We start from the raw sequence: 12,277 nt of genomic DNA, 5'->3' as shown, positions 1-12,277 counted from the left end.
ACTTCCAACCCCAACTGGTAAAGGTTGATACTGGAAACTGGACATCAAAGGCACAACCAACAAAACAAAAAGCAGCCAGAATGAGAGAAAAGTATATGCACTCGTGGCTCATACCCATAACCCTAGCTACTCAGGAGAAGGAGATCTGAAGATTGTGGTTTGAAGCCAGCCTGGGTGGGAAAGTCCATGAGACTCTTATCTCCAATAAACTACGCAGAAAAAGCCAAAAGTGGCAATGTGGCTTAAGTGGTAGAGAACTAGACTTGAAAAAAAAAGCTCAGGGATTGGGGTTGAAAATGTGGCTACATGGTAAAGTGCTTGCCTAGCATGCATGAAGCCCTGGATTCGATTCCTCAATACCACATGAATGGAAAAAGTGGAAATGATGCTGTGGCTCAAGTGGTAGGCATGCTAGCCTTGAGTAAAAAGCTCAAGGACAGTGCCCAGGCCCTGAATTCAAGCCCCACAACTGGCAAAAAAAAAAAAAAAAAACAGCTCAGAGATAGCACCCAAAACTCAGGCCAAAAAAAAAAAAAAACAACCCTAACCTCAGATTTTCCTGCCCAGAAAGCAGGTTTTGGTGATTAATTGGAGATCAGAGTCTCTCGACTTTCCTACCCAGGTTGGTTTTGAACCACGATCCTCAGATTTTAGCCTCCTGAGTAGCTAGGATTATGATGCCTGGTTTTATTACCATTTTTTAAAGAATGGGAAAATAAATAAAAAATGGTATTTGCTTACTGAACTATATACATTCCAATTGAGAGACCAAGGAAGACAGGCAGACATAAAGTCATTATTTTTTCTTCTTTTTTTTTTGGTCAACTATTCTTGGGCCTGGGTGCTGACTCAGCTTTTTTGCTCAAGGCTAGCACTCTACCACCTTGAGCCACAGAATCACTTCAATTTTTCCAGTGGTTAATTGGCGTTAAGAGTCTCCCAGACTTTCCTACCAGGCTAGCTAGATCCTCAGATCTCAACCTGCTGAATAGTTAGGATTACAGGCGTGAGCCACCACCATCCAGCAAAGTCATTAACTCTTCCCTACAATCAATCTTCTCCCTTTCTTGTAGTTCCAGTTACTACTTAAATGAGCATATACAGTACAAATTGAGTATATATGCACATATTAGTGTGGCTTTGTTAAGGAAGGATAACAATAAATTGGGATACAGAAAATCTCCTACGGGGCTGTGAAAGTGGCTCAGAGGTAGAGCGCTTACCTTGTATGCATGAGGCCCTGGGTTCGATTCCTCAGCACCACATAAGCAAAAAAGAAAAAAGCCGGAAGTGGCGCTGTGGCTCAAGTGGTAGAGCGCTAGCCTTGAGCTGAAGAGCTGAGGGACAGTGCCCAGGCCGAGTTCAGGTTCAGGCCCCACGACCGGACCCCCCCAAAAAAAAAAAAAACAGAAAATCTCCTACTTGCTAAGGATTTAGTTATGCCAGTCAAGTTTTTACCTGATACAAATAAGTCATATTCTAACAAAGATATATTAGTATGCAACTCAAAAGATTTGATTAAAAAAAAAAAAATTACATGGGCGCCAGGCACTGGTGGCTCACGCCTGTAATCCTAGCTACTCAGGAGGCTGAGATCTGAGGATCGCGGTTCAAAGCCAGCCCTGGCAGGAGAGACCGTGAGACTCCTATCTCCAATAAATCACCAGAAAACCGGAAGTAGCGCTGTAGCTCAAGTGGTAGAGTGCTCGCCTTGAGCTGAAGAGCTGAGGGACAGCGCCCAGGCCCCAGAGTTCAAGCCCCATGGCCGACCAAAAAAAAAAAAAAAACAACAAAACAATACATGGGCTACTACTGGCCTCCCAACTCCCAGGCTGAAAAAATCATTTTGCCTCAGATTCCCAAGTAGCTAGGACACCACACATTTAGCATCATTTCCTTTTTTATAAGACTTTGGGACTATAAAAGCAAATTCAAAGAGCCTGATCTCTACTATGCTGACTAAATTACTTTCGCGTTAACCATGTTTTGGACTCCTCAAATTACAACTATTAAACACTTCACTAACAAAATAAGTTACCAGAATTCAAGAGAAATAAGGTCATACCTCTAGGCAAGTCTCCAGATTTCACATACATATCCCTTTAGTCTTTGAACCACAAGGTCAATTATAAAAAGAAATACCTTCACACTGAAATCCTGAACATTTCTTCTAAACTTATATACTATTTCTAAAGACCTTGAAGCTATTTATCTATACTCATTCTCAACTAAGCTCTGAAATAAAGAATCTCAATTTTTTTTGCAAACAAGCATATGTGTGTGTATTTAAAAAAAAAAAAATATATATATGTATGTATATAAAAGTTGGTCAGTAAGAATTTTTGAATAAAAAATGAGTTACCTTTAGTGTGATATACAATAGCAGCCCTCGGGTCAAAAGAACCCCAGCTATCATTCCTTTCTAGGCCTCTCTGGTATTTCTGTTCTTTGGCAGAGCCTAACGAAGTGTTCGTAGGAGAGGCCAGAGGATTTTGATTTTCTATCTCGTAGTCCTTTGAGAGAAACACTAAAGCACCTTGACTACTGGTGTCTGCTTTTTGCAGGTCACCTATATGACTGGATTCCAAGGATAAGGCTCCACTCTCATTAGTAGTCCCAGGTTTCAGAATGCTACCCAGAACTTGAGGACTAGTCCGTTTCTCCAGCTCATAAGCCTTGGGAAACACAGGATGCTCAGTTCCTGAGGGGATTATATCAGCACCCTGTGAAACCAAACTGGCAGGATATTCTCCTTGAAATGTCACCTCCATCACTTTATGATCTGATGATTTTCCAATAACAGTCTCAGGGCCAGCACTGGGCTCATTTATAAATGATAAACCCCATTGATTCTGGAAGATATCCCCCAGGTTTTGCTGATCTGTCTGAGAGGGCAGATCCACTTGTGCTGTGCTCAACAGCACAGTTTGCATATTTGAAGGGTAGATAAAAAGGCTAGACTTAATTTGTTCAACAGCTGCTGAAGTTAGACTCATGTCCTGGAGAACTGAATCAGTTCCAGAAGAGATGGGTGTTAGAGTATTAGCAGCAGTAGTTAGCAGTGGCTGAGCCCCTGGATACAAATTTGTATCAGTCCCTGCTAAAACAGGCCCATTAGAAAAGTTGGCAGAAGTAACAGATTTCAACGCTGACATAGGGACTTGGGATAACCGACTCGAAGACTGGGTCTGAGTTTCCCCAGTAGATGATGAAGAGGATGATGATGAAGATGGTGACACAGAAGAGTTCTGAATAGTTTTGTTGAGGTTTTCCTTAACTTTGCTTGCATAACTTATTTTAGGAACTATTTTAGCACTACTATTGTCCACTGGAAAAACTGGAGGTGGTTTAAACAGGGTCCATGAGTCTTCTTTGGAGGCAGCAGCTGAAGCATGCTTTCCTTTGGGCCGATCATCAAACTTTTTACTGCTCATACCAGGTTTAATATCTGAGCTTTTACGAAGCAAATCACCCATAGCAGGTTTTCCCCGGCTTGTTCCTCCAGGCCCAGTTTCATACTTCCAAATGGGCTTTGAACCATCTACTCGATTTCCCTTTTGTTCACTATAATCAGGCTTGAAAGTTTCAAGTCCCTGTTTCAAGGTTGTGACACTAGTCTCTTGTTGCATTATTTTGTCCTGTACTAAATTAAGGTTTTCACAACCCTTGGCACTATTGCGCCTAGCTTTCCTTTTTTTAGGAGTGGTATATCCACTCTCAGACCCACTACCATCATTATCTGCTCCTTTACCCATATAACCATTAGTAATATAGCCTGAATTATTTGTTATAACACCATTTGGAATTGCTATAGCATCGGTCTTATCTACAGACTGGTTCTCTCCAGATTTATTTTCATAAGATTTCCCATTCTTTTTGTCCATGCTGTTTTTCTGAATGAAATTCTTGGTTTTAATTCCTGCTTTTCCAAAGGTACCAGCCTTCACAGTCTGCTTCAGGCTAGTGTCTACAACTTGCTGGTTGCCATTGAGGACTCTGGAAATAGGATTGGCAGCATCATCAGAACTGAGGCTTTTTAAAGATATTTCTCTTTCTCCGGCATTACCATTTATTTCACCATAGCCTGTGGGAAGAAAAAGAAAGATTTCAAAAATCACAAAATTTAACTTATAGTAATACTTAACATTTGAAGGCTGTAACCTATTTTTTTCAACCTCTACAAAAGAAACTCGTCAGCCCCAATTCATAGATCAGGACTCAACATCTATTGCTAGGAAAAGGGGCAGGAGCAAGCCATGATTCAAACCATCAAAGTAAACATAACCTTCTTTTGGTTGTGGGGACTTGAACTCAGAGCATAGGCACTGTTACTGAGCTTTTCTGCTCAAGGCTAGCAATCACACAGCTCTACTTCTGGTTTTCTGCTGGTTAACTGGAGCTAAGAGTCTCATGGACTTTCCACTCCAGGCTGGCTTCAAACAGGAATCCTCACATCTCAGCCTCTTGAGCAGTTATAGAATAACAGGTGTGAGCCATCAGCACCTGGCTCAAACATGCGTTTTTTTTGTTTTCTTTTGTTTTGCTAGTCCTGGGCATGAGCTCAGGGCCTCAAAGCTGTCCTGAGCTGCTTCTGCTCAAGTCTAGTGTTCTACCACTTGAAACAACACTACTTCCTGCCTTTTGAGTCGTTTAAAGATAGAAGTCTCCTGGACTTCCCTGCCCAACCTGACTTTGAACCAAGATCCTCAGGATTACAGGTACGAGCCATATCTTTTTATTTTTATTTTTTGGTTGTGGGGCTTGAACTCTGGGCCTGAGCGCTGTCCCTCAGCTCTTCAGCTCAAGGCAAGTGCTCTACCACTTGAGCTACAGCGCCACTTCCGGGTTTCTAGTGGTTTGTTTAGTGGAGATAAGAGTTTCACGGACTTTCCTGCCAGGGCTGGCTTTGAACTGAGATCCTCAGATCTCAGCCTCCTGAGTAGCTAGTATTACAGGCGTGAGCCACCGGTGCCCAGCAAGCCATGTCTTTTTAATAAGCAGTATGCCATTAATATCTGTACATCTAATGTATCCAAAGATGCCACAAAAGCCATTACAAAATTTTCTTTGTAATTAATAGTGTTGGGGCTGAGGGTATGGCTTAGTGGCATCCATGAGGCCCTGGGTTTGATTCCTCAGCATCATGTAAAGAACTCAGTGCTACCCTCTTGGCCAAACCCAAGTTTTACTTATGTAAGTATTAAAAGAAAAAAGGAAATTAAGTACGTACATAATTTCTATGAAACCATAAATGGTCAAGCTTCCATTGTTTCTATCAAATCTCAAACAATTAACTTTTTCTAACACTCATTCTGACATAAACCACACACACACACACACACACACACACACACACACACACACACACAACACACACACACACACACACACACACACATTTGGAGAGGGGGTTGTGGGGAGGTCAGTCCTGGGGGTTGAACTCAGGGCCACGGCACTGTCCTTGAGCTTCTTTAGCTCAAGGAGCAGCGTGCGAGCCTTGAGCCACTATGCCACTTCCAGCTTTTTCTGTTTATGTGGTACTGAGGAATCAAACCCAGGGCTTCATGCATACTAAGCAAGCACTCTACCACTAAGCCACATTCTCAGCCCCTAGACTGTATTTTTAATACATGAAACAAATGGTTGTGCATCAATGTCTCTAAATATTATTAGGAATTTTAACTCTAGTATATTTGAAATCTTACTATAACAGCTATACAATTTGCCACTACTATGCTTCTTATCACTTCCTATTTAAAAAAAAATCAGTGAGAAAATACTAACAAAACTACAATGAAAAGAACTGAATTTTCAAGAGTTGTGGTATAAAGTTCAGCTACCATAAATAGTTCTATTACAGGGCTGGGAATGTGGCTTAGTGGTAGATTGCTTGCCTAACATGCACGAAGACCTGGGTTCTATTCCTCAGTACCACATACACAGAAAAAGCTGGACATGGCTCTGTGGCTCAAGTAGTAGAGTGCTAGCCTTGAGCAAAAGCAGCTCAAGGACAGTGCCAAGGCCCCAGGACTGGCAAAAGAAAGAAAAAGGGGGGGGGGGGAGAAAGAAAGAAAGAAAGAGGGAGGGAGGGAGGGGGGAGGGAAGGGGGAGGGAGGGAGGGAGGGAGGAAGGAAGGAAGGAGAAAGAATACTTCTATTACTACAACAGGCAATTTAATATGGTCAAACAACCTTTTCAACTTTTTTACTAGTTCACCTTTCTGTGAAAAGTATACAAACGTACCCTAGTCAAGTCAGATACACATTTAAGGAACTTTTTCATAGGTCATAAATAGAGATTCAACAAGAATATAAATTAGGGGGCTGGGAAGGTGGCTCAGTGGTAGAGTGCTTGCCTTGCATGCCTGAGGCCCTGGGTTCGATTCCTCAGCACCACATAAGCAAAAAGAAAAAAGCGGGAAGTGGCACTGTGGCTCAAGTGGTAGAGCGCTAGCCTTGAGCTGAAGAGCTGAGGGACAGCGCTCAGGCCCAGAGTTCAGGCCCCACGACTGGACCCCCCCCCCCCAAAAAAAAAGAATACAAATTAGTAGCCTTTACCACCTTCATTAATGCTTTTAGACTTCTCAGCTGTGAAAGCTAAAAAACACATTTTTTTGGTAGCAAGACTAGGGCTTAAACTCAGCCTGTGCTCTCAGCCTTTTTGATCAGGTGGTGCTTACCACTTGAATCACACCTCCATTCCAGCCTCTTTGCTGGTTAAGGAGTCTTGTGGACTTCTCTGTGCATACATATATGCATGTATACACAACAGTCTTTAATTTCTTATATGATCAATCCCAATTATCAATGTAAATCAAAAGGCTCTTTGGTATTCTCCATGTTAAGAGTAATAAGGGATATTCTTTTGAGTACCATTGTTTTAAAATAGGAAACAACTGGGAAGATTTATAAGGGTTTACTAAAATTTTGTCACTCATTTTACATCAGAGAAAAGGAAAAAATACTCAAGCAGTTAAAGATATCTCATGAAGAGTAAGAGTTTCCAGAAAATAATTCTTTTAAAACACTATGTACCAAGAGTGGTAGAGGCTCACACCTATAATCCCAGCAACTTGGGAACCAGAGATTGGAAGAATCTGAGGCACAGCAGCAAAAAAAGTGGGGTGTGGTGGTACTCACTTGAGAGCCTAACTATGAGAAGTCCTACAGAAGAACTGTAGTCTGTGACATGCTTCAAGCAAAAACAAAAGGCCCCATCCAAAAATAACTAAAGGGCTGGGAATCATGGCTCAAAGGATAGAGCACTTGGCTAGCAAGTATACTTGCTACCCTCAGTACTACTAAAAAAATAAAATTAGCTGGGTAGCTGTATCTTACTTATAACCCTAGCTACTCAGGAGGCTGAGATCTGAGGCTCCAGGTTTGAAGCTAGACAGGGCAGGAAAGTCCACAAGACTTTTTTTTTTTTTGCTGCTCTGTTCCTGAGCCTCTTTTGTGCTCCAGGCTATTACTCTACCACATTAAGCCACATCACCACTTCCGGCTTTTTCTTAGTAGTTTATTAGAGATGAGTCTCAACAGACTTTTCTGCCCTGGCTGGCTTTGAACTGCAATCCTCAGATCTCAGCCTCTAGAGTAGTTAGGATTACAAGTATGAGCCACCAGCATCTGGCCCATGAGAATCTCATATCCAATTAACCACCAAAACAAACCCTGAAAGCAGAACTGCAGCTCCAGTGGTAGAGTACTAGCCTTGAGCACAAAAGCTCAGGGCCAGTACCCAGACCCTGATTTTAAGCCTCCAAAAAAACAAAAACTGGCCTGGTGCTGGTGGCTCACGGCTGTAATCCTAGCTACTCAGGAGGCTGAGATCTGAGGATGGAGTTTTATAGCCAGCCTGGGCAGGAAAAGTCTGTGGAACTCTTATCTCCAATTAACCACCAGAAAACCGGAAGTGGAGCTGTAGCTCAAGTGGTAGAAGGCTCACCTTGAGCAGAAGAGCACAGGGTCAGTGCCCAATCCCAGAGTTCAAGCCCCATGACCAACCACCCTCCCCCCAACCCCACATTCCAATCATTCTTCTTGCAATAGAACAGCACAAAACTTTACCATGAGAGTGTATTTTATAAAGTTCTTAACTTCTATACATTCCTATTTTCAGTAGCTGAAAAGCTATGAAAGTCAACCCAAAGTTTTGGTGGAAAAAGTTCTATGAAAGGGAAGAGATCAGTGTTTAGGATGTTTTCTGGAAAAAAAATTTCTTTAGAAAGGCAGAATGTACCTATATAGAACTTTCTCAATGTTTTTTGGTTAGTCCTGGGACTTGAACTCAGGGGCCTGGGTGCTGTCCCTGAACTTTTGCTTAAGGCTAGTGCTCTACTACTTTGAGCCATAGCTCCACTTCCTGTTTTCTGGTGATTGATTGGAGATAGAGTCTCAAGGACTTTTCTGCTTGGGCTTTGAACTACGATCCTCAGATCTCAGCCTCCTGAGTAGGATTACAGCCGTGAGCCCTATGACCAGGGCTTGTCTCAAGTATTTTTTAACAGCTCTGTATGTAACCACTATTGTGCAACTCTGGACCAAAGACAAGAACTATCTATCCCGCTTAATACGCTAACAGGTTAACAGGTTAAACAGATGTTTATACACTCTAGCTCATTACTCATCATTTTCATATCTTAATTACAGGTGAGCCATCAATCTTACATATAAAAAAAGGTCCAAATTAGTTGAATCAAAGAATTCTAAGTTAACTAGAATAAGCTCAGGTAAAGTGTAAGAGTCCACACCTGCAATTCCAGCAACCCCAGAAACGGAGACAGGATCCTAAATTGAAGCCAAGCCTACCAAGTGAGTACAGTGTTTGTCTGGTATGCACAAGACCCTGGGTTAAATTCCTAGTAGGAGAAAGGAAAAACTCCCCAAACCTTGAACCACCATATTCCAACTCCAAAGTTTTAGTGACCAAAAAAAAAACAAAACAAAACAAAACTCATTTAACTACTAAACTTTTTCCCACGACACCTAGAGATACCTTTTAAGCATAGGTATGTAAGAAAAATGTAATATTATAGCATTTCTAGTACTTTTATTAAGGTGCCATGCTAATCGTACTTCAGCAAAACTGTGGTCCTGATAAATCTAGTTTTGGATTAGAAACTGAAATTACTCAACCCATTTGGCTACTGCACCCTCATTTGGGAAAAAACAAAATCAGTTCCTCTGGAGTTTTGAGTAATGTAATGGGTCTTCAAAAGCTCACACGACATAGTACAAATGTTTCAAAAATATTCTGAAGTTTTGGTTACTAAAATTGTACATACTGAAGCAAAAGAACTGTATGACCAAACCACCCATGAAAAACTGCTCCAGCTGAATTGTTTACATTCTCATAATTGCTAAATCCAGTTCCCCCTAATTTTTTTTATTCCAGAGTAAGACAGTATTTTGAAGTATGCCACCTTGAATACTTCAGAGGTTGTTTCTACATGTAGTGGAATCCTACAGGACTATCATAACAGCATTTTAAAATCTGAACGGTAAAATATTCCAAACAACCATAATGCAATATGGTTGTACCATAAAAATTACCAAGTCCTTATGATTAAACACTTCACAGGTTTATTTGCTGACTTCTATTCCATACAATCACTCCCCAAATGAAAAAAATTCAACATTCCAATTTCAGTGAAGTTAAATTAAGTGTGCCACCGAAAAGCAGTTTTTCTCCTGACATGCTGGGTTTAACATTCTTACATTTCCTTTAAAATATGCGTCGCTATAAACTTCACCTCATTCCCTCACATGACTTGTACCCTCTATATTTATTGCAAGTAATAGTTTGAGAATTAGTACCGCTTAAAATGCAAGAGCCACCTTTCATTTTCAACATGGAAAAAAGCCTTGTCCCATACAAGATACTGTAGTGATTCCAACCTCATGGATGAGCCACTTCAGTTCACCCTTAAGGACAAGAAAGGGGGGGGGGGGGGGGTGAAAGAATTCCCGGTCCAAACGTTTGTTCAATCGTCCCCCACAAAGACACTACCCAATGCTCAGGTCACCGTCCAGTAGGGCGACGGGTGGAGCAGGGTTTTGATTTTGGTTTTGTGCCCCCACCCCTGCCCCCATTTTGAAGAAAATTGAGCTGCTGGAAGGAAAAGGCCCAACTGAAAGCCTCAGAGGCGGAGTCGTGAACGAACCTGGCAGGAGAAGAGGTTCCTGTGGCAGAGAAACTCGTGACCAGGGAGCTGGGTTCCCGCTGGGTACCCCACCCGGCCTCAGGCACCGCCTCTACCCAAAATGAATCCCCTCACCGACCCCGTTAACTCTCACCCCGGCCCTCTTGCCCTGGAGGATCGCCGGCCCCGGCCCCGGCCGCCGCCCGGTCCTTTCCCCCCCACCCCCCGCCCCCAACACACACACACACACACACACACTCGGCCTCGCTTCGAGGCCGGCTCCCCGCCCCGACCGCCGGCGCCTCCCGCCGCACCCGGGAGCGGGAAACGCGGCGGGCGGCGCGCGGGGCCGGGCGCAGGCCTCTCCCCTCGTGGCCGCTTCCCTCCCCCACCTCAACCGCCCCCGCCCCTCACCCCAGGGACCCGCCCGGGGCCGCGCGGCCGCCACCGGGTTACACAACCCGGCGGGGGGAGGGGCGGCGGCAGGACTGGGGGCGGCGGCGCCCCGCAAGGAGTGTGGGGCCGGGGAGGGGAGGTGGAGAGAGCTCGCGTGGGGCGGTGGGGGTCCGGGAGGGGGGGGGGTCACCGGCTCCGCCCCGCCGCCGGGTACCCTTCGACACTCTTCCTCCCCCCTCCCCCCGCTCAGCGGGCCGGAGTCGGTGACAGAAATCGGCTTCCAACATGGCGGACAGGAAGCGGCCCCGCGAGGAGGAGAGAACATTCCAGCCGCGCCGGCTCCGGGGGGAGCGGGCCCGGGGCGCCGGCCTGAGGAGGCGGCTCGGGGACCAGACTGAAGGGCATTTCCCCAGCCCCACGTCCGCCACAAAGGCATTCAGGGCCGGAGATAATCTGAGAGACGAGGGGTCCCAGCCGCCCCCACCTCCTCAGACGGGGGAACCCCAAGGCCACAGGTGGGCCTGGGGTGGCGGCTGTGGGAGGACGCGTCCTCGGCTCGACCCACCTACCCCACGCCCCGGCGTCTGCTGAGGGGCTCGCGACACCGCCCGAGCCGGGATTCCCTAGGCCTGCCTGAGTTACCTACACCTCGAGGGATTTTTTTTTTTGGAGGGGGGGGGGATAGGTTCACTGCCTCACAGCACCCCGAAATGAGGGCAACTCCAAGGCGGCAGAAGGTGAACCGAGAAGGGGTATTAAGATACGACTTCCGAGGCCGAGCCTGCGGGTTTCCCTCCAGCCCGAGTGGGGGCCGGGAAGGTCACGCCGGCCTGGTTGGGCCTCTCCCATGCTGAGGGGAAGGAGAGGCGCTGCAACCCCCAAGGCCGGGCCCGAACTGGGGGTGGGGTGGAAGATGAAAAGGGGGGGGTGCTCCCGGGTTCCCGCGAGGTACAGAAGCCCCGACCCCATCCACGCTTTTCACAGAAAGCCCCACCCCCATCTCCTCAGCACCCCCCCCCCCAGCCCCCTTCCCCCTCCCCTTCCCCAAGCCCCTTCCCCCACTCGTCTTCTCTCCCAGACCTGTTTTCTTCTTCGGCGTTTCCTGGTGCTGCTGGAGGGTGTGTTTCTGGTCATGTTTCAGCGGCTTTGGCTGGGCCTTGGGACTGCCCTCGGCTCCATGCTGCAGGTACTGATGAGGCTGCTGGTGATGGTGGTGGTGGTGGTGGTTGTGGTTATGGTTGTAGAAATAATAATGGTGGTGGTGGTGCGACTGCTGTTGTTGCTGCTGCTGGGGGTGATGATGCGGATGGTGGTGGCTGTGATGGTGCTGAGGCTGTGGCTGGCCGGGCTTCTCCTCCATTGAAAAGCGGCTGGGACTCCCTGGCTTGAGGCTGCGGGCTGCTGCACCGTCAGGATCTGAGACTACTTCTCCGGGCTCTCTCAGTATAGCTGAGCGCGTCTCGCTAGAGCACTGGTTAACCGAGCGATTCTGTGAGATTGACGGCCGAGCTCCAGCAATCAGGAGGCACGCTGTGCCGCAAGCCCCGCCCCCAACCCAAATCCTCTTTCCTTCCCCTCCGCCGCTGCCTCCTGGCCAACGCCACTTACCCTATGCAACCTCACAGGGCCGGGCCTTCAACGTCAGCATTATGGCTCTCTCTCTGGTCGCTTTCTCTCCTTCACCACGCAGTTTGCGAACAGCACTTTCTACACTCTTCGCCGGCAAGCTAGCTCCTG

At 46.1% G+C, this 12,277-nt stretch overlaps 1 protein-coding gene across 1 annotated transcript in view; it reads right to left on the bottom strand.

Moving 5' to 3' along the window:
- Window positions 1-11,993, bottom strand: part of Nufip2 (nuclear FMR1 interacting protein 2) — a 33,594-nt gene extending 21,601 nt beyond the window's left edge. Inside the window, exons 1-2 of the mRNA XM_042692968.1 lie at window positions 11,621-11,993; window positions 2,363-4,084 (exon numbers count right to left, since the gene is read on the bottom strand). Of these exons, the coding sequence (XP_042548902.1) occupies window positions 2,363-4,084; window positions 11,621-11,900 (2,002 nt within the window). The 5' untranslated portion in view covers window positions 11,901-11,993. The remainder of the gene's footprint in view (window positions 1-2,362; window positions 4,085-11,620) is intronic.
- Between the last annotated feature and the right edge of the window lie 284 nt (window positions 11,994-12,277).

This window comes from Dipodomys spectabilis, unplaced genomic scaffold (genome assembly GCF_019054845.1).
Source record: "Dipodomys spectabilis isolate Male_0828 unplaced genomic scaffold, ASM1905484v1 ptg000004l, whole genome shotgun sequence".
Taxonomy (NCBI): Eukaryota; Metazoa; Chordata; class Mammalia; order Rodentia; family Heteromyidae; genus Dipodomys; species Dipodomys spectabilis.
The sequence above is the reverse complement of the archived record's forward strand: the minus strand, read 5'-3'. Positions and strand labels throughout refer to the sequence as shown.